This window comes from Rhinolophus sinicus, linkage group LG04 (genome assembly GCF_036562045.2).
Source record: "Rhinolophus sinicus isolate RSC01 linkage group LG04, ASM3656204v1, whole genome shotgun sequence".
Classification (NCBI taxonomy): domain Eukaryota; kingdom Metazoa; phylum Chordata; class Mammalia; order Chiroptera; family Rhinolophidae; genus Rhinolophus; species Rhinolophus sinicus.
Genome location: NC_133754.1, coordinates 64,878,317 through 64,901,822, shown reverse-complemented (window position 1 = coordinate 64,901,822; position 23,506 = coordinate 64,878,317). Strand labels below are relative to the sequence as shown.

General features: G+C 34.8%; 1 protein-coding gene across 15 annotated transcripts in view; it reads left to right on the top strand.

Annotated features, from left to right (window-relative positions):
* NRG1 (neuregulin 1) overlaps positions 1-23,506 on the top strand; it is a 977,086-nt gene that overhangs the window by 922,933 nt on the left and 30,647 nt on the right. For 11 of the 15 annotated variants that reach the window (XM_074329678.1, XM_074329679.1, XM_074329680.1 and 8 more), the window contains one exon: positions 18,033-18,162. In XM_074329678.1, coding sequence (XP_074185779.1) covers positions 18,033-18,162 — 130 coding nt within the window. Of the gene's footprint in view, positions 1-12,610; positions 12,890-18,032; positions 18,167-23,506 lie in introns of those variants that run through there. The other 4 variants (XM_019743178.2, XM_019743172.2, XM_019743171.2 and 1 more) reach the window with 4 other exon arrangements.

The window sequence follows — 23,506 nt, the reverse complement described above, 5'->3', positions numbered from 1 at the left end:
CAAAGGGTGTGTGTTTTTAAGCTATGAGGGCAAATTTTAAATAAACTATTCTTTCATTACCATAGCTAATATGCAAAACATAGTGATATTATTTTTAATAAGCTCCTAAAGGTTATATCACCCTTATTATACTTACCTAATAAAAACACCTCCTAAATGAGCTTTCATTTCGTAATTTATATTATCTTCTCATAATCTACAATGATTTTGGAGATGTTCTATTTATTTATTTAACTAATTTATTTAATTTATTGGGGTGACATTGGTTAGTAAAATTATATAGGTTTCAAGTGTATAATTCTATAATACATCATTTATCTATCACATTGTGTGTTCACCACCCAGAGTCAGTTCTCCTTCCGCCACCATGAAGATGTTCTTAAATATTCTTGTATTTGCCTCTAATATAGTTAACACAGATGATTAAGAAAGGCCTCTGAAATAAATCAAGTCAAAGAAATGAACAAAGGGGAATAGCTTTTTTTCTTATCTCTAATGGAATCATGATATTGAAGATTCTGATTACAGCAGAAATCAAAGGTCTTTTAACGTCTGACCTCACATGAAGAATTGTTAACTGGAGATCCATGGAATAACTATGAATTAGCTCCAAAGGAGGGAGTTCATGAAACCCCACAATTATATGCTAGGTTTTCATCTGCACATTAAACAAAAATCCACAGCATTCCCCAGATTCTGAAAGGAGTCTATGGCCCTTAAAAATAAGAACCACCATTTAAAATTTTTCAATGGTGTCTTGGAAAGCACAGGGACTTTGTGATCAGAGTTTGAATCTTAACTGAAATTTTCCATCTGTAGGACCTTGGCAAACTCCTTAATGTCTATGAGACGTTGTTTACTTTCTGATAAGTGGGGGAAATAATACAGAATTTACAGGTTATTGTGAGAACTTTATGAGGTCATGTGTATTTTTTTCCTGGCACGTTGAAGTCACTCAATAATTATTTCCTTTTCCTCAATATCTTTCCTCAGAGATGATAGAAATAGTTAAAGCAACTAAGTGTTATAATGAGGTTTTATTTCTCTGTTGGCTCACATGGATATATCTAATACTGCATATAGGAGTCAGTTCTCCAAGGCAGCTTTCCATTGTGAATTTATAATGGAAAACAACCACATTAACTGCAATATGGCCAGGGTGACACTTGACATTTATATGGTTACTTTTTAATAACATAATTTAAATTATTGCCTTTTCTTTTTATTATGGGAAAAAAGGGAAAGAATGTTGACTGTTCACTACCCATATGCTGAAGCTTCCCTTTCTGCCTTCAAAGCTTTTCTCAAGGACATGAAACACTCTTACTAATTACTTTTTATTGATTTTTTGACATTTCTACTCAACATTGACTGCTTATTTTTAGGACACAAAGGATGTTAAAAGAAAATGTTAATGGTGCATTTGAAAGTACAAAGTTCAATATTTTAGTCATGTCTCTTACACTCACTTAAATAGTTTGGAAAACTATATAACCATTTTGCTGTGTGCCTCAGTTGTCTTCTTACTGCAGAAATAAATATGAAATTCTATGATTATCAGATTTCTTCCATATCTTTAACTTACTTTGAACAAATCTGTGACTTATCCTACAATATTTCAAATTTTCAATAAGTGAAGATAAGACTTGGCACAGTTAACTGAATGAAAAATTAGTAAAATCTACTAAATAGAGAAGCAGCTGATGAAAATTAAACAAATTAACTCTATATTATACATTCTTATTCCAATTCTGCAATCATTTGCAATTAGTAAACACTTTAATTATGTCTGCCACTGTGTGATTTATAGCATTCGTTTTATTTTAGAGATGCTTTGTAAAGCGGGTCTGATTAGATGATCCTTACTTAACCAAAAGAAAGCTAGCTATCTGATAGCTATTTAGAATAGTCCATTTTTGTAAGAGCTACTCATTTAAATTACTTGGTTGTCAGGATTTAACTTTCATTAGGGATTCTACCATGTGACCCATTTTTAAAACCCTGTGGGTGATTTATATGTTACATGAAAATGAGGTTAAAGAAAATCACAATAACAAAATGAGCCTAATTTCAAATGTCACTGAACATAATTTTTCATTTTATATAATGTATCTGCATCTCTTATAAATATACATTTTTCTTCCTTTTGCCCTTATCTTTTTGCTGACTACATCAATTTTTAAAGGAACTAGTGATATTAATATTGCATTGAGGTCAATCAGTGATCTTATGTAAATTTTAAATATTATGCCAGCATTGTAACTAAATTTAGCGTTTCATTTGGAATAGTTCCTGCTATCATAAGTCACCAAAGATGTCTATTACTCAGCGTATTTGTATTTGTACATCATTTGTATGTACTTGCATAATTTCTCTTACTTTAGCCTCATAAAGAAAGAAATGAGGTAATTTTTTTCTAACTTTGAGATTACTAATAAATGAAAATTAAATTATTTTCCTAAAATAATTTGAAAAGGAAAATGAGGGGTAATTTGAATAGAGGTTAAATAGAATCCTTTACAACACTGCAGCACTAGATGGTCATATCAAATTTCTGACAACTGTCTTAATTTAGACTAACCTCTTCAGGATCGGTTTAGTTTTCTAATTCTTAGGAAAGCTTACCTGAAATAATAAACATTTTATTCTGAAACAGACAGTAGAATACTAGATGGTACGGACTGAGCATTTTTCCTGAGTTAAGACTAAAAGAGCGTCGATTTGACTAACATTGGCCTCCTGTCCTGTCTTCTGCTAAGAAAGCATACTCTAAAAGTAATATTTCAAGTCTCATTCTCTGACATACAGTTCACAAACATAGGCAAATATTTAGAAAGTGATACTTTCTGGAAAATGGAAGAACATGGCTTTTCTAATAGTCTGTAGAAAGAATGTTGATTTTTGTTATCTGTTTATTAAATACAAGGACACATAGGCAGTTCCAGAATGAAAGAATCATGAGCTAGGATGCTTTAGTGGCTGTATTGTAGGCCTCGCCATCAACCTGCCTTGAAATTCTTCTCCGTATTATTTGTTATATTGAGAACAAAGACGTGTAATTTAACCTCTTTCAGCTCCAGTTTTTTCTTCTGTGAAAATGATAAAATGTTAGCTATTTCCTAGGGTTATTGTGACGACTACAAGGCTAGAACATCTGGCACACTGTAGATATTTAATGACTATCAATCTTGCTCTTCGCTAAGCATTATATTGCCTTTACCACACAGATAACTTCTGAGTTTTCTTCGGCATTTATTTCTCCTTCAAAAAAATAAATAAATAAAAAGGAAAGAATAGAAGCAAAAGACGTACCTTTACAACTTACACCAAACATTATTGATTCACTTACTGGGCTAGGTGAATATGATTTCTACTTCAAAAGACAAGACTACTGGAAAAAATGATAGTTTTTATCCTATAAAGAGGAAGGTACATAAGAAAAAAATATAGTACCCAGAGAATTCTTCCATCTTTGCAATATAAAATGTCTTTTCTCTCTGCTTCTCATTTCTTTAGTATCTTTCCCTTGACTACCTTGAAGATCACCTTAAAGCCAGAACATGGTAAATAGTTCAACAGAAATGGTAGTTGTAAGCATATTTAACCTCAGTCTTTGGTATTTAACTCTTTACTTCATTGGGACATATTTTATGATGGGTCATGTTCTAGAAATATGAGTATTATGAATGGCTAATTTTTTCTATAACAAGAAAGGCAACAGAAGGGTTATTGTATTCCCACAAAGGTGGCAATGCTTTTTTAAGATTTCACACTAGGTTGGATATAGGGCAAGAGAATTCGTCTAAGTAAGCAGTAAGCCTGACAGGGACCTTTTCCTTAGTTTTCTCTTTGAGCCTATAATTACTCTGATGGTTCCGTCTCCTACACTTTGCAGTAACCATATCCCACACAGTACTTTGTAGACCTCCATTCTAGCATGTGGAAGAATCAAGACAGTTTCTCTGACTTCCATGCTTCTGGGACAGAAAAGAACACTTTCTATTACAAGTAAAGATGATAGTGCAATGTAGATTGTTCCAATTTTTATTTTTTTTAATTTAATTTCCATTTTCGATGATATGTTTAGTGAGAATTGCCTGTAAAGTGTTTCGTGACCTTATACAGATTGATAACCAGGCCTATTTGTTGTTATTATTATTTTTTTTTTTATTTTATTTACTTTTATTTTTTTTAACAAAAGAAGTTGGAGGTAGGAAATGAGAGAAGTGTGTTGGGGAGTTTAGCATTATCTTCCTAGTTAGCAGCAACAGTGTGTGTTGTTTCACTTTTGAATAATCTTTGAAGAACTTGTCTCTTATTTTAAATTATGCCTGAGGAATTGGAAATGCTACACATATCAAGTTCTATATTTGGAATCAGTACAGATCTATGTCAACCTTGTTAAAATGATTACTTCTCAGCTAACTTTGAACATACTGTTTTTACCTTATTAAGTCATCAAGTTTAGCTGAGGATTGAGGTCATGTTCTCTTTGTTATTTTGATCAGAAAATGCTCCTGATCATTTTTCAGGTAGTTAAGATTAAGACTTCAGTGCCAACCCTGGTAGTTCTTGTAATTACTTAAGATAGTGATGGATCCCATCTGTCTGGACCTCTGCTCCTGCGGATCTGTGATCTAAGAACAGTTGGAACGTTGTTCTGACCTCACGCTTTCCCTAGTCACAGTTTCTGTTAAAATAGAGCAAAAGTTTTAATAAATCAGATATATTTCTCATCTCTAGAGTTAGGTCTTTCATGACTTCTTTCACAGAGTTGCTGAAACGGTCAGTTGTGTTGTCTTGAGCCTGGAACACTGATCCCCCCACAAATCAGAAGACACAACTCACTTCCTATTCAGTCACCTTTTCTCTTTTGACCTTTGCATATATACTTAGTTTACCTGTCTCTTCTATAGCATGTGATTCCAGCAGCATAGATCACATTGTCCGTTTAACAGATTATATTTCATGAGATTTTTTTCAATTTCTCTAAGTTTCCTTGTTGCCATATCATTACTATTATAGCTCTGCATGGGAAACTCCAACTTCATGTCAGGATTTGAAGCTAGACTTTACTATAAATTGCAATTTTCCAGCCTGTCAGCTCAAGGAATACAAGTATGGTACTTTCCACAGGAAGGAATAAACTGAGGTTTGTTACCACCTTTCACTTGATCATCAAAAGCCCTTTCAGTGGCAGTAAACCCTCCTGTGACTGTCTAAGTGTATTTCCTGAAGAATATACAGCCTTATTTACATCACAAAACTGGCATCCCAGACCCTCCTAATTAAATTGAACTTTTAATTCACTGTTAGCTCCCAAGAAGGGCTAAGTTTTCACAGAACGAACATCCTTTCTAATTCTCTCCCATGCATCTACCATCAGACTAATTTTTTGTTGTTTACTTTCTCTCTGACATTTTTTTTTTTGTTTTTTGTTTTGTTTTCAATATATGCAGCCAGCATTTTCTATGGATAATACTATGGGTTTGCCAATGCCTCGTTCTGACTTCAGAAGAAATATTTTGACACTATGCATTCATTTATAATTTCCATCTGTTCGTCCATGTGTTCTGCTTGCTCACCTTTGAACAACTAAAATGTATCATTTACAAATAAAATAATTCACAGATGAAATGGTCTTCAAATCCTTAAAGCAAACAAACATACAAGCAAAAAATGAAAACAAATAAAATCACCAAGTGGACATTTGTAGGAGTGAATTTGGTAAAGGATAAATTGAATTTTTAAAAATTTAAAGAGTAATCATATATTCTAGTAGTATTGTTAACTAATGAATTTGTTTATATTTAGTACACTTAAAAGTATATTTGACTTTATGGTGAGCTAATGTCAATTGATGGGATTAAAACAAAAAGTCTAGAAAACAAAAATTGGGGGGAAATTCTAGGATATCTTAGGTACTTTTCTAGCTCTAGGAAAAGAGCTTTGATTACAGAAGTGATGACATTTATGTAGTTAAGGACAAACTAGCCTACATTCCTTATTTACCAATGGATGTTTCAGTTCCTTTCATTTCTTCTACAAAAAGAAAAAAAATCTGAAGAATATAAAGCATCCTTTCAGTAAGTGGGTGGCAGAGTGCAGTTTGATTTTCCAATGAAAGGAAAGCCAAGTCACCAGCTCACACATGCAACACACAACATGCATGTGTGCGTACACACACACGCACACACGCAGAATGCTCTGGCAAGTGGTGAGGCTAGCTTCCCAAGCCTGAACCTCAGACCTCAGGCACAATCCAATGGCTGTGATAGATCCATGTAGCCATTTGACAGCTTCTAATAATCTTTAATGGAGAACAGTATGAGGGGCAATGAAGAATTGCTGAATTCTTGCAACATCTAACTGGTGATTAAGCTCCTTTTTTATTATCACCATTTAATTCCAGGGATTTGTGCGGTTTCCATAGAACAATGACTGACTTCCCTGAATTCTTCAAACTTTGAGAAAAATGCAAGCATTAGAGTTGTCAGTTCATGATATTGGACATTAAGGTACAAGGTAAAGGGAGTCTCTCAACAGAAGGGTCTTCTACCCTGTGACTGATCGCTTTGAAGAGATAATTATATCCCTGTGACTGAATGTCTCACACACCAAAAAGGTGTGTAATCAAGAGAAATCTCTGACTCCTTCAACAAAAGTGTTCTATATTTCAAAATTCTTCAGAAGTAAGGATTTCTTAAGGGGAAGCTATGAATAAAACAGGTCTTTTTAAAGAATAGGGTCAGAGGTCTGGTTTCTTCTTGTTAACAAGTTCTCTTTTGCCTAGGAAGGCCTTGTTTCTGCTTAGAAATGGAACCAGAACTTGTCACCTGTGAACTCTCCCTCAGTGGGGTTCAGAAGCATAACTAACTCTGCACATGTTTCCCCATTACTGTACTCACTGGATTCTGTAGTTACTGAAATGGAAAATTCTCACCAGGTATTGGCAATCCTATCGTATTTGAGCAGAATAGCAATGCAGACTCCTACTAGACATGCCATTTGGTATTGCAAAGTGTTTGACTTCTTGAAAGCTTTTGAATAAATGACAAATCTCAACTGAAGATATTTGACTCCTCTACGGGAATATGAGGAATTAAGTTAGCATAGTAGACATGGCCTAGGATTTGGTTCTGCCTGCTTTGATTTTTGTTATAGCTGGCTTTGTAGAGCCATGGTTCCCTTTTGGCTGGTGTGTTGAACAGCCATGATCCCCTGCTTTCAGCTGTTTTCTTTATCAGTGTTTGGGTATGAAGCACCTTAGAAATGAATGCAAAGAGCAAAGATCTGTATTAAACACACACTTGCACTGTCTACAAAATGGTTTCTGTTTTAAAAGGGGGAAGACCTCAGCCATTTTGAATTATTATAGCTCCAGGAGATGGAAGTGTTTTATTAGTCCATATACACAGATAGATATATCACCACCAGGGAAAAAAGCTAATAAATTATAACTAAGATCTTATGTGTGGACTTTCTTAATAGTCCCTGTTTCTGGCAGTGCAGGGAAATAGCCAGGCAAGTGTAGATAAGGCCCTGACCTCTACTCTACCTTTTTTTAATGATGTGATTCAGCATGTCCTTTTTCTGTTTTAACTCTAAGCAGGGTGAGTTCCATTGAGTTCTTCCAACAACCAAATGATATAGAGCTATAAAAGAGCCAGGCCAGATGGTGAGAGCAAGACACTGAACACATGGCTCCAGCTTTTTAAAAATATTGTATGCTTGGGAAAAAGAGCTCAAAGTGTTCACCTGCCTACTTCCATTGAACAGCAAATTCTAATGCCAACAGGAGAAAAACAGGTACCTGTTATGTAGGCGTATAGAGGCCCAGAAGTTAAAGACAACAACAACTAAAAATGAAGGCTGAAGGAAAGCTCCTTTATGCATAATGTAGTCAAGTCTAATTTATCATTTTGGCCCAGTTCCTGCCAAGACACAGGATTTGCCTGTAATTTTACCTCCCCCGCTTCCCCCATCTCTAACCTTAAAAGTATAATGTATGCTCTTTAGAGAAACAAGACCTGTTATGAACTAAATATTTTGGGGTCAGCTCAGTCCTTTGGGGGCAGGGCAAAAAGTTTGCTTGAGGTGATGCATTTAAAATTATGTGTTTTTTTGAAAGCTTGTTTCATTCCTGTTTGTTTGGTTGTTGTGTAAATGACAGTAACGGTATTGAAAAAAGTTAGATTTTCCATATTATTTGATTACGTAGGATTTGTGCTGGGAACATAAAACTGCAGATACACATTTAATAACACATGACATACCAGGGAGGGGTGTTTTGCTATTCTGATCACGGACCTGGGAACAAGGAACTCCTGGGACTTCTGGGAAAATCTATGGACTGAAATTAGCCAAGTGTTGCAGAGCAAGGTTCATATGTTCAAACATGCTTTTACTACTTCGTTACTTTATATGCAGCAACTGTTCACCTTCATGAGGAAAATGGTATGTTGCTGGAAACAGAATCTGGCTGTTTAGGTCCACAACCATCACACAAACCCAGAATTGCAGGAATTTGGCTAACTGGTTTGTAGCAATGTGCAATCTGGTGTCTTAGGGCTGCAAAGGTGGCAGTCTACAGAACATTATTCGGGCTTCTTGTGGTAGAGACCCACTGATCGAAGAAGAGGCCTGGCTCAAACCGGAAACACTTAGAAGATTGTGTCTGGATTACTAGACCCTATTTTTCTCCACTATTATGCAGGCTCCTTTATTCAAAACTTTGAAAGTTCAAATTAATTATTTGTCAGCAATCATTTCCTGTCATGAAGATGCTCCCATAACTTTTAGGAACTTCGCTGCCTCGATCACCTGTCTAACGTATAATTTCAGGCCAGCTGTGGTACTGTCTCTTTTTAGTGGGTTCCTTTATATCAGAAGACATGTGGTATAGTCAGATTAGGAAACCATCAATCATGTAGTCTTGGCTGTAACTTAGACATTGTCACTTTATCCATGAGCACTGAATACTGAGAAAGGGCCTTAGTCCTCTGTCTACCCATGGGTATTTCCTAGATCGTGTACAGAGTAATGAGAAAATGTGTATTAAACAGTTTGAATGCCTTAGAAAGAGGTGCAATACAATGTGTGAAACACAAATGAACTCCAGCATTTAGCTCCTGCCTAATTTTAATGTGTATAAATAATACAAAGTTGTGTTGTTTCTTAACCATCGCCCCTAATCCTTTCCCATAATTAGTGTTCTGGTTTGAGCAATCTTCCTCTCTCACCTGTACCTTTGTAATAGCTTCTTCTGGTCTCCTCACCTCCATTTCCTCCCCTTCCAAAAGCTATAGAATAGACCCTTAATTTTATAAATTATAGACCTACTCAAAAACCCAACTCTCTCCCTGGCCTACAGATTAAAAATTAATTCCAGCCAGGTTAGCAAAGGTTTCTCTGATGAGCATGCATTATTATGGTATAGCATCATTAACTCCCTCTTTCTATTTATAATCCATCTCCTAGTCAAACTGAGCTGCTTCCTTTCACTAAACATGACATTCAATTTTCTACCTCCACAAATTCATTTGCTTTTCCCTTTAATGGAATGCCTTCTTCTTCCCCAAGCACAGACCTAATTCCTCTTTTTAATATATCACCCTTTTAAAAGATTTCCTATTCTGCATATTTATTGTTAGATTCATAACTGGCAAGACTAATTGATTTATATTTCCTGTTGCTATTATAAATATGATTCCTTTATTTCATTGGGTTTTCTTGCTAATTAATACTAGTATCCAGTTATGTCATCTTCAAATGATCATTATTTTTATCTTCTCATTTCCTACGATTATACTATAGTTTTTTATTCTCGTCTTATTGCATTGGGTACAACTTGCAGAGCAATGTTAAATAATAGCATTGGTAGTCAACATCCTTGGCGTACTGTTGACAATAATGGAAATCTCTAGAATTTCAATGTTAGGTATGATTTAGGTGGTTAGCGAAAAGTTGATATTTTTAGATGATATACAGTATCATTTCTAATTTTACTTTATAAAGACATGCTGAAAAACCTGAGATTGATATTTTTGGCACTTTATTTTAAAAATATTTATGCATATATTTAAACATGTTCACGTATAATATACATTTAAATATTTGAAAGTTTAGAAACAATATGAGTCTCCTGGTAGCCATCATCTAATTCAGCAATTATCAGTTTTGTTTCATCTTGATCACTCTCGCTTCCCTTCCTTCTTAACTATTTTGAAGTAAATCCCAGACATCTTACTACTTAATGTATAAATATTTCAGTATGTATCTCTAAAAGATAAAGACTATTTTTAAATATAGCCATAATACATTCGACACACCACGAATGAATGATAGTCCCTTAGTAATGTTAGTTACCTAATCAGTGATCAGATTTCCTCTCATAAATATCATTCATTTATAACTATTGGAATCAGGATCCAAATAAGTTTCACACATCTTTGTTGGTTTATATGTCTCCTAATTCTCTTTTAAATGTTTATATTTTGGATTTTTCTTTGATTTCACCCTATCATGCTGTCTCTAGCTGTCTTTGTCTCCTTTAATTTTTATTTGTTTGTTTGTTTTTGTTGTTGTTGTTTTAAGAAACCAGGTTATTTGCCTTGTAATCTGGGTTTTAGAGATTGTATCCTAAGGTGTCTTTTAATATGTTCCTCTGACCTATGTACTTCCTGTAAATTAGGAGTTGTATCTGGATGTTTGATTAAATTCAGGTTTGATTTTTGGGGATAAGAATACTTAATGGATAGTTTTACAGAAATTGATTTTTAATCTCATCAAAGGTTGATTCCATGTCTGTTGAAATGATCATATGGCTTTTATTTTTTAATATGCCACAATTAAAAAAAAATTGTTGAATATGAATTTGCCATATAGTTTCCATTTTTTGACCTTTCATCTACTTTCATTTTTAAATGTATTTTAGTTGATGAATAAATTAACCTATGTCATTAAATGTCACATGGTAATTTTAGCAGCTCACTGAATAACTGAATCCTTAATCAGTTCTCTTTGTTTTGATTTGTTTTGTTGGGTGCTCAAAACATTTAACTAATTTGGAAAGTGACAGGTTAACATTTTGTGCATTGACATGACCTTCTCCCAACCAATGTGATATTGGTAGAAAATGCAGAGTACAGTAAAAAATGTGTGCCATCTACATTTAACCTGATGAGATCTAAAAATATATCAAATTAAGCCAGTCAAATGGACTGCTAATATTTGCTTTGCAGGCTAGATGAATTTGAATCCTTTAGAATAGGTATTGATGGGAACAGATTCAAGGGACAGCTTGAAAGTCTGTCAACTCCCAGCTATGGAAATTTTATACTCATATAAAACTGTCAGTGATTAGTAAACAATATTATATATAGCAGAACTGTATTTCTGGAGTTGGCTTCTTAGCTAAGGAAATATTATTGGCTTTGTAAGGAAGAAAAGTGTAGCTTTCTTGTGACTTCACCCAGCCAATGATCCACTGTGGGAAGAGACTCTCCCTCTTCAGAAAAACTGTGACATCCTACAAGGCACTTATGTCATTGAGATGCTGCTCAAAGAAGTAGACTACAATGATTATATTGTGTCATGAGTGAAATGTGCTGTCATAAAAAAAGAAAATAAATGGCAACTTGTATTTTTGAGAAATAACCTTTCTTGAGAATTTTATTTTTCTAAGGATAACTCTATCTAGTGACATCAAATCATTTGCTCAGCAACTGCTGGGAGCTTAGAATCTGCTTTCTGTTTAGCTGCAAATGAGATCAGTGTTATAACAAAAATTACAATTTTTTTTTTTTTTTATGAGGAGAAACACCCAGAGGTCACTTTTCATTCTACTAAACAAGGAAGAAATAATGTTAGGGTCTGCCCAGAGTGCTTGGAAGAGAGAGAGGGATCTAAAGGCAATCCATTAACCTCCTTCAGCCCCAATATACATTTAACAAAACAGAAAACAAGCATTTCCTAATTCACTTATATGACCTTGTGCATCCTTCCCCTGTGCACTTTTGTGAATTCTTAGCTAGAGGTATTTTATTGAAGATTACAGAATTACTCTTTTAAGATTATGTGTTTCTTCTTTTTAAATATGGGCTAAACTATAAAATATAGTCAAGTTTGTTCTGGTCCACCATTCTGTGTGTTTAAAGGAGGGCAAAGCCCCAGTTCATCGTTTAAAGCAGTTAATCTCCAATCTTGTGTCAACTTGTTTTTTGGACAAACTCTCACCTTGTACATAGTCTACGAACCTCTGAGTACTTCTAGCTTATTAACTAAGTCCATAAAGTGAGATGCTTTAGGAAGTTCTACTTTAGGAAGTTCTGGTTCCATTTGTGGTCTCATGAGGGTTCTGTCTTCCTTTTTTGTTTCCTTAACAAAGTTCAGTAGAGGAGAGAGGCCAAGAAGATGGTATGCTACTTTAGGTCACAATATTGGCTCTGGGAACCTCCAAGTCAGTATAGGTTTCTTTGATCTCTTCCTGTCATTTTTGTCCTTTGCAAGTACCTATTTGCTATTCAGCATAGTATTGAATTACGACTCACAAAAAGATGCCAAACCAGAATGACAGTGCTGCAGTAGTTCTGACTCTGGGCTTTTCCTCTGGAAAGCCAAATGACTCTGTCATTTCCTTGGCGTCTGTAGAAGCTACATTTAGGGAGCACAGCTTTTCCCGCTCAGCTTCTGCTCCATCCAGAGCTTCATTTTCAGGAGCCATGTAAGCATTTTTTTCCCAGTAGGAGTTCAAAGTGCTCCTAGTACTAATTGCAGAGGCACTGTATTCTGAGCAAGAGTAATAATTGCAGGTTTTTTTTTAACTGGGAGATCAAAGAGCAAGAAAATATGCAGATTTCTAAATTCATAGCCATTGAAGATATCACAGGTAAGGTTTAAAAAAACAAACAAATAAAAAACCTGTAATGTTGTAGCAATTGACAGTTTCATATTTAATGGAATATAATAATTGTTTAAATTTTTATATTTCGTTGAGAAAACTACATAGTTATTTACTTTAGTTTTTTGCAAGTAAAGCATTAAAAATTGTCCTAAGAACTGCTAGTAAAGATTCATTCACGCAGGGAAGACAAGATCTAATGATTGCTCATTGGGGTAAACACTGTACACTGATGCTAATTCCTGCTAATTGTCAAAGAATAGAGTGACTTCTTATCTGTAATTTGCATTTGTGTAATGGCTGTGGCCTGTTGTTGCTGTCTACTTCACTGATAAGGAAAACACCATTTAAAGCCAGCAAGAAAGTAAGACATTCTTTCCAGCATTATTTTCTTTTTAGCCTGCCTTGAGCAGAAAAAGCCTGGCATTGTACGGGAAATATTGTGTGATTCTATGGGAAGATATTTAGTAATAGAACAGAGGACAATTAATTACTCCTCAAATTTATATTCCGTGTGTTTTTAAGTGTGCAGTGGTATGTGATTTTCAAAATGTTAAGTTATAAACAGTTTATACCCTGTCCCATATACAATGGACTTCACACTACTTTTAAATATCTTATAGTTTTTAAACTGTTTAAAATAACACACAATATTGTAAGTGAACTTAATTCATGTAACTTGGAAGTTCAGTTAGAAATACTGAAGAATTGTGTGGCTCTTGAAAGTTGAAAATAATTACACATTTAAGATGTTAGTTTCTTTTTTCTTTTAAACCAAATTGTTCAATTTATTTTATAGGTTGTGCTAAAATTAAAGTAGATTGTTGATATTTACTTAATGCTTTACAATCATGCAGTGGTTACCCTTCCTAATTAGACTATCTCTCTCCATATTCCGCAGAATAATAATTTACTAGGAAACAACATTTGCAGCTTGATTATATACAATTCCAGAGCCTGCACAGAAAAGCTTTTTCTTCTTTTTCTTCCATATTTATACCATTAGTAATAGTAATAATAATAATAGTAATAGTAATGTATTTGTGTGCAGTGTTGCAACTGACAAAGTATTTTATCACACTTCACAACAACCCTGGGATATCTCATTTTTACAGCTGAATTTACTGAGGCAGGTTAGCTGGACAAGAGACACACGGATAGTAATTGGCAAAATTGAGCCTTGGACCTGATTCTTTTCAGCGAACTACAGTGTCATTTCACTACAGCTTTTCTATAAAGGTCTCCTTTGAAGGAGATTTGTTCACAGACTTACAATTTTTAACTCTAGTTGTTGTTATTATGCCTCGCACATAATAGGTAATCATTAAACAATTGTGGAAGGAAGGAAAGGAGGGAGGGAGGGAGGGAGGGAGGGAGGGAGGGAGGGAGGGAGGGAGGGAGGGAGGGAGGAAAAAAGGAAGGGAGGAAGGAAGGGAAGGAGGGAGGGAGGCGAGAAAGAAGGAGGGAGTCCTAGTGTATGGTGTGGATTTTGGGAGTCTGGAAATGGTGATCTTAGTCTCCAAAGCCGCAGTCTTGACCTGTTTTTCCAAGAAAGACCAGGAAGAGTGAAGCACCCCAAAATACATTCTCTGGTAACGAGTTACTGCTTTATTTACACTTTCTTCCTTATATGATTGTACTTGCTAGCATCCCAAGGAAAGTGTGTTAGGGATACAGTGTTCATATAAATGACAAACCTAAGATGGAGTCCTATTTCATAGTGTCCCTAATTGCTGTTCATTTAGCACTTACTAGAAGATGACAAACTCCCCAATTATGACAAATGAATCACAAAGCAAAGGGAGACAGGGTTTATTAAGTAGTGAATGAGTGAGATCTACTTCACTTACTTCCAGGTACAACTGTGAGGATCATCTTCTATATATGGAAACATGCTTTGTCCAAAACCTTTCATTTCACCACTAATAAACTCCTCCCAGTTCTCCCAGAAAGAACGTTGCTTCCATAGTTTGCTTTAAGAAGCTGCTTTGTCAGAATTACCAAATGGACACTGACTTAGCAATACAGTATATGTAAACCAAATAGAGCAGATATTAGTGCAGAATTGATAGATCTGCTTAGGACTGACTATGCACTGTGTTCAACTAAGGAGAATAAAAGGAAACGTGGCAAAAATCTGAAGTGTGCACATATCACTATATCCATCCTAGGTTCTTCTGACAATTACAACTTATTCCTGTGTTTGACTGTTGGTTCAGAACAGCTGTACCCAGTCAGTTCACACTTTGCATCACCTGGGAGTTCATTGCTGCTTTACAATTCCATGATCATTTTTGTTCTTGCTGCTGCTAAAAGATAAAAGTGCTCTAAGTACGATAGTCCATGACCGTATGAGGTAGTTGCTACTTAATTGTCTCTGAGAATTATTTTACTATTAAATAGCCCATTGCTAGTTTCAAGTAATGATCTAAGAATTTTTCAAATGATGTGTCATAACTTGGAGCTGCAGTATAGCATTAAAAGGATAATCATTTCAGGGAAAAACATTTTTAAAGGACCAGAAAAAGGAGATTATTTCTAGTTTTAACACATGTTTATTAATCTTATTTATTTGATAACACAAGATGAGAAAGTCCAAGGAATAGGTATGATGCATCTGTCTCTTGTGTATATATCACTGCTAATCTTAATTGTTAGTTTACAATTTATAAATTGAGTGTCTGCTTTGGGAAGATGGTGGTTTTGTTGCTTTTAGCAAAAGCCTCAGATTTGTTCTGAAAGAGCCCAGTGCAGTGTTTGCTGAGGGATAATCCTTAGCAAGCTGTCAGAGATTCATGGACCCTGGGGTCTTCATGAGGCTTGGAGTTCCCCTGCAGGAATGAGTGGTGACAGCACACTGCAGGTGGTCCGTTCAGCACTGTCACCTGGGACAGCACGGATACCCTGCCTGATTTGTCATCCCATGGAATCCTGTCAGCAGTTGAAAGTCTTAAGTACAAAACCTTTAATACTTAAGGCAAACTTCCTCGTAACGTTTCTTAAAAGCAATCACCATGGATGAAATTAACACATAGTACCCACGTAAACAGCTTTTCACATACAAATATAATATTATGTTAAATTATACGTTAGGTGATGTATAGAAATGTTTTCTACTCTATAATTTTACAGACCAAATGTTGCTTGCTATTTACATTCCCCTCTTCCTGGTAAAGATGGTAAAATATAGCTGATAATGGAGGATAAAATCACCTCTCTCCTTACTTTTCCTAGTGTCTTTTGTTTGGTTTGTAGACCTGTGAAGGATACCTAGGGATACATTTTGAAAGGGACTTTTTGTTGGAATAATAATAATAATAATAAATTGAACCATTTCTTAATTATCCATAATCATGATTCAAGAATAGCATGCATCTTTGAAATCCCCAGATTTCCATTGGGGAATCTTTTTATTTGATTAATGAATACCTTCCCTACTTGCCCAGTAATAATACCTGCTATTATTCATTGAGTGCCAGTTTTGTGCCAGTTCCTTTGCCTGGATTGTTTATAATCACTACAAAAATTCTCTAAGAGTACCATTACCCCTGTTTTCTAAATGGGAAAATTGGACATCTGGGTGGTTAAATGACTTGCTCAAAGACACAAAACTAGTAGGAGCTGGGATCTGAGCCAGATCTATCTCCAAAGTACAAGTCATTTTGACTGTCCTTCGCTCTTACTCCTAAAACCCATGCTGAGAAGACTGAAATGGTCCAAAAACATGCCTCATTTTGAAACAGAAGAATAAAAGGCATGAAAGGTCTTAAGTGATTCAAAAACTGAATAATCAGATGTTGAGAATTTCTATCAGGTAGAGTAAAAATCAAGCAGAGTTAGAGGGCAAATTGGGTTAAAAGCCAAAACAAAACGTGCTTGTGAAGGAAATGAAAAAGAAAGGCGAACGAAAATGGAAAAATAATACATGCCAGGTCAAGTAAGAGTACATAGGGGCACCTGACTCTCATATACAAATAATGAAATAGAAATTAATAAGGAAGACAGGATTCAAAATCACAAAGGATGAGTCAGTAGACAAAGAAAGAATTTTGTCGAAAGATGGACTGTTTTTTTCTGAGAGAGTAAATAGAATCTTCATTGGCTTGACATACTGGTTTTGTATTTTTTTTCCTGAACATATCGATGATAAACATTCTTTAAATTATACTGCTTTTGGTTGAGACTGAGCACTGCCGGTGGTGTTCTGAGTGGTGTAGTGGGGAGTTCTGATAATAAATGCCCTTCTAGTCTCAGAACTGAGAGCTTTGGCTACATTTAATCCGTGCACCTAATGGTGGACGAATCATTTTCAGTTTTACTTTCAGATGACTGTGAGATTTGATAAGTGAATAACAACCTTGTTACATGAAGATGTTACAAACCAAAATTAAGACTTCTTTCTACTCCTAATTCACAATAGGTGAATTTTATAGTGTCTCACTACATTTTCAGCAATATTTGACTATCTTTCCATTTCCTCAAAAGTATGATATCACTTGGACATTTTGACACTGTTCTTTGGAGTAGAAATTATAGTAGAATGGAAATTTTGAAAAGAATGGCCCCTGATCTGTATGATACTATATGTTCAATTAGTAATATACAATTTTTCATTAGGAACAAATAAGCCAACTTGTCTTTCTCTTTGCTATATATTATGTCTGAAAAATATAGTCAATATGTGTATAAACCATAATTTCCAAAATAAATAATATTATCAGTTAGTGGCCTGTAAAAAATTGATACTTAATTTGAGTTGCACCGACAAAACTCTATATCATTCATTATCTTTGAGCCGTGCTGGAAAACGTATTTTACTTAACGACAATAGATCTTGTCATTTCCAACTTACTTAGAAGATAAAATATTGCCTATAAAAAATGTTGAGCTCTTTTTCCTATTTAATTATTAATTGATTAATGATAATTACCCTTTTATAATTTTATTCTACTTAATTGTATACCAAAAGTACTTACTTAACTTCTTTGCTGGTGTTTATTAAGCCTGAAAGTTTAGTCAAGTCCACTGTACCTCACGTGAACTCTTCGTTTTAAGAGAGTTTAAGATTAAAGGCTGCTTAGAAGAGGGCCAGATAGACCTAAACCTTTGCCCTTCTTTATCTTCCATCCAGCTACATCCACATCTACTACCGGGACAAGCCACCTTGTAAAATGTGCAGAGAAGGAGAAAACTTTCTGTGTGAATGGAGGCGAGTGCTTCATGGTGAAAGACCTTTCAAACCCCTCAAGATACTTATGCAAGTAAGACAAGAAATCCTCTGTGTGGCTTATTTCTGTAATGGCTTCTTTCCGATAATTCCATGTCTCGTGATGTATTGTTGCTTCTTTTTCCAATCCCATTGCTTCCTACTGAATAATACTGTTTTATTTGTAGAGTGTTTTGAAAAGTTCACACCATTTGTCATCTCCTCTGTTATCTCCAGAGTTTTTTTTGTTTTGGTTTGGTTTGGTTCGTGGGTTTTTTTTGCACTTTCTTCGATGTATTTGTTTTTTGTTTTTGCCTTCGTATTTATAAAGTTGCTTTCCTCATGATTTTCCTCATTGTTACCTGGAAGAGATGTGCAAATATCATAGAAGTCTATAACTTTTAGTACCTACTTCTCCATCCAATGTGTAAATTAAGCTGTAAGATAATGTTCCTTTTACCCCAGTGATCACCTGCAAACCGAATAGGAAAACTAAACGAAACAGAAGGGCAGAAGATTCTTTACTGACATAGCTGTTACATTTGACATTAGCGTATTGTTTCGTAACTATTTTTAAAAATGGAATTTAGGTGGATCTCACTAATGAAAAAAAAGCAAGTTGCATGTGTTTGGAAATGGAGTTAGTATGTGTAGCATCACTGTGTGTAGAAGGCAGAATGTTCTTTCATGCACTACAGTTATTTATTGTTATATTCAGAATGGTGCTCTTTTCTATGACCCAAAGCATTTGATGCATCTTTAAGAAGTGTCACAGTTATTCTGTCTCAACAGGTAAAATAAAGCAATGATATTATCAGGACATTAAATACTTAAACCTTGCAGTTAAAATTAGTAGTTCTCAATAAAAAGCACGTGTTTATTGTGTCATGCATTTTAATTCTACTCTTGAAACTTAGGCTACATGTGGTATAGGGACTCATATAATTTGACGTGGTAAGAGATGTTTAATGTCTCACTGAAATGATGAAAAATACACATTTATTTTGCAGTTGACCAATCGCTGTATCCCACTGTCCCAAAGCAGCAACGCCTGTCCTAAATGAGAACAAAAGCCATCATAACTACCATCATAAAATTTGTCGCCTGCTCCAGAGTAATGGCTTATGACTTAAATGTTGACAAAAAACAGCAAGCTTGTTAAAGACAGTGGAGCTCATAGAAAGAGCAGTTGGCAAAATGGAAAAAAAGCACAAGAAATAATTAAAAGGCCATTTTCATTTTACGTCATATAAATCATAAACAAATATTTGTGTGCCAGTTCTAAAAAAGCCTTCGTTGTTTGTAAGTAATGAAGTGCATCTTAAAAGGCATGTCTTAAAATCATAACACCAAACAAAAATGTCATTTTGTAAGAAATATCTTGCTACTCCCTGTGCTGTTCCAGATGTGGATTGTCTTGTAGAGTGTCTCATGGGACCTAGTGGCTGTGAACAAGTACCTCCCAGAACTGCTTTTTGCTCTCAAAGGCTCTTCTTTTAAAAGAGTAGAAGCAGTTCCAACAGAAGACAAGTTTTGGTAGTTGTATAGCTGATTTTGTCAATCAGACAACTTATAAAAGTAAATACAGTCTGTTAGAGTGAATAAAAGACTAGGAATCACAAGAGAGATTTAATTACTAAACGTATCTTTGATAGAGATAGGCAATAGTTATAAGCCACGATAAAATTAATACATAAAAGTCTTTTTAAAATTTTAAAGCAAGATAAAAATGAAAGAGCAAGTAAAAATGAAAGAAAAAATATGTCTTTCAGGTTTGAATTATTTCACATGTCTATCAATGTTTGTTGTTTTAAAGTTAGTCTTAGAGACTGACTTTTGAATCACCAGTATATTCTAATCTATATACCAAGGGCAAAGAGTTAATCTTTAGTTGTGACAACTTCCTGTGAATACAGTACAGACATGGCATCCCCATATTTATCATAGTGAATTGGAATGAACAACTTTTATAGTTTTCTATAAGATTTTCTCAGATCAAAATAGAAAATACCAGAACCTGAGAATCTGTAAAATATGAGGTTCATTTATTGTATGGGGAAATCTTGTTATTCTGTCCTGATTTCAGGCATGCAATCTAATTATGTTTTAATAAATCTCCTTGAAAAACATTTAAACTGTAGTTCCTTAAATTCTTCTCCTTTTTAAACAATTTTACCCATATTATCTATGTCTCGTATGTTTACTTCTTTAGAAAGGCATCTGAGACCACTATATTTTAATTATAATAATGAAACATGATCATTTTTCATCATAGCCTTTGCAAAGATTTACAAGCTGAGTGAGTACATATGATAGTTTCCAAATACCTCTAAGGAACCAGTGCAGTTATTTTCCACATATTAATTTCAGCTATTCTGTAGCCCTCCCACGTCCTATACAAAACATGTAATCGCATAATTGCTGTTCATTTGTTTCATATTGGTATTGTGCCAACAACTACATTTTTGTCACCCACACAGGTTTTCATTAAATTTTAAGCCGAATTCAGAAAAAAAAGAAATACTTGCTATATGTATTTTTTTTAATCTTGTAGTGAAACGTTTGCTATTCCTCTAATAATTATTAAAGCAGCAAACCATGAATAAACACTCTATATTCCCGAGCTCATTGTCTAGTGAGTTATGCCTGTCTTCTAGTTCTCCAAAAATTGGCATCATAATTTTGTTTATTTACTTATTTGTTTGTTTTCAATTAGAACCTTTCAGAAAAGTGTTAAAGCTTATGACTAGATCTTGTTGGAAAGAAAATCTTTCACCTCTATGATCGTGATAACCCCCCCCCTTTTTGGATCATGTCTTTATTGATGCATCAAAGCAAGCTAGTACCTTAAAGGAAAAATTGGAATATATTAAACACCCCAAATATTTCAGGTCTTTTTTCTTAAATAAGAGTGTGTTTTTAAAAAATCCCTGTATTACAAACATTTCTAGTGTTAAAAATAATCGCTACTCAGAATTGAAGAAAAGGCACATAATATACCATGTCTTAGGATAATATCTTTTCACTAGACCACTTGACTAGAAACAGAAAGCATTAAAATGTCGCATTGGCTCATCATGGTCCTGTGTATGAAGCCAGTTCATAGTTTCCATATGGTCCATCTGTCTAGAGCAAAACATTGCTGAAGCATGAGCTGTATCATTCCAAATCAGCTTTATCCCTGACTAAAGACATGACTCAGAAACACCACAAGCATGGAAGTTTCCAAATAGTCTCTCTGGTCACCTAATCCACTGTTGTCTTCTTGGGAGTTGAAGTAGAAGACTTTACAGCAAATCTCTTTCTCTCTCCATGTAGAACAAGGGGTCCCAAATGGATTTACCATATTACAGTTAAACACTTCTCTGAAAAGAGGTTTGCTGGTTACTTGGACTTCTCCCCTGGGCACTGTGTGGGAATTTCAGTGCTAGTTCTCATCTTTTATGTTTCTCTTCTCTCTACAGCAATTTAAAATTTATCCTAGGAAAAAAATAGTTACTATTCCAGATTACATAAAGACGAGAAAAGAATCATTTCACCTTTTACCCTCTGATGCCCTCTGTAGTCAAATAGTTCAAAGAAATAAGACAATTTGAACATGACGTTGTCCAAAGTTTCCTCTTTGCTTTTTTCCCTCATTTTTGTGTATCTGTTCTTCTCAGCAGTTGTGGTGGAAAACTATTTGGGAAGATGTTGATGTGATTTTTTTAATCTAAAAATTATTTTATACCAGACCGTATTTATAAACCAATTATGTTGTCCCATGGACAAATGTGGCTTCCCCATGGGGGGATTAGAGCTTTTACCACCAATTTTGGTGAACAGTTGTGAGCCCTTTCACTTCCCTCTCTGGACAATATCTTTATTTATAACATAGAGTTAATATGTTCTCCAAATTTCTTCCCAGGAAGTCAGTGAAATTAAATGAATTTGTTTCTGCTAAAGTACTTCTAACTCTGGCAAAGCAAGACTTTTTTTTTTTCCTTACAATAAAAAGTAAATGGTAGCATTACATTCTCTCTGTAGACATTGGAAAAATATATACACCTGTCTTAATACACTGTGTTATCATGTTTAATCCCCAGTTCTTCATCTTATTTAACACTAGCAGTTTTCATTTGGTTTAGTGAGGCCACCAGCTAGCTTTATTACTTTGCATTTGACAGATCATTTAATATCACTGATCATTGTATTCCTTATGTGCAAAAACAAAAGAGAAACAAATCATGGGAAGATGGGAGGTACTTGCAAATATGAACTTATGATTTTTATAATTAATTTTTATGAAACTATTAGTCTACATAGGGCCTATATTATATTATTATAAGAGACAGTTATGAAAAATACATACCTGTAGGAGATTAGGTCGCAACAAATATGTTATAATAAATTAAACTCAATAAATGAAAAATTAATTAACTTTTTTTTAATAGAACAGCTACATCTACGCCAGAATTTTTGAAAACACAGAGAAAATATAAGGCATGGTCTCTGGTCCCTGGGAACTTAGTCTGTTTAGGACAATGAAGTAGCTAAAATAGTGAATCAATTAGAGTAAATACACTGATTGGTACAATGCTGACTATTGTGGTAATGAGATTTCAAAGAACGAAACGAAAAGATTGGAATAAGTTGGAGAAGACTTTATAAACAACAGCCATCATTTATGAAGCATTTATATATACGTAGCAGGCAAGCGTTGAAGTTGCAGTAATGGTTTCTGTGAGGCACAGTGACAGGCATATCTAGACCAGCAGCTCCAGGCTGAGAAGTCAAACAAACAAAAAACTAAGCTAGACAATAGAGCTGGTGTATGAGCTCTGAAGGCCAGGCAGAGGACTTTGGACCTTGTGGGAGCTAAGAGGGAGTCAGAGTAACTTTTAGAGGAGGACAGTGACATAAACATAGCAGATGTTTAGGGAAGAGAGATTTCTGTACAGGCTAGAGAAATTTGGGGACTGGGTAAGATGGGAAGGGAAAATCAAAGACACTAGCTAAGGTGTCTAAAATCCTGGCATAATATTAATGATGGCAAAAATAATATTTGTAATACTTATTAGCCGCTGGATTAACATAATTAAAAGAGGCATGATGATTAAATTTATGGTTGTGTCCTGCAGTCTCATCCTCTTGGCTATAGAAAGAGAAAGTTTGGAACAGATAAAAAGGATATATATTGGGCTAGAACTTTTTGTCCATAAGAACAGACGGCTAATTGTACTCCAACTCCAGCCCTAGAAGACTTTGTTCTTCAGAATGGGTGTGACGCTTGCCTATAGCCCTTCTCTGTTTCTAAATGTTGTAATCTTTAACAGATACAGAAGCATTTGTGAAAGAGAGTGAGTGGGACTCTTGTGGCTTAGATCTAGGTCATTAGCTCCTCGAGGACCATGGCTTCT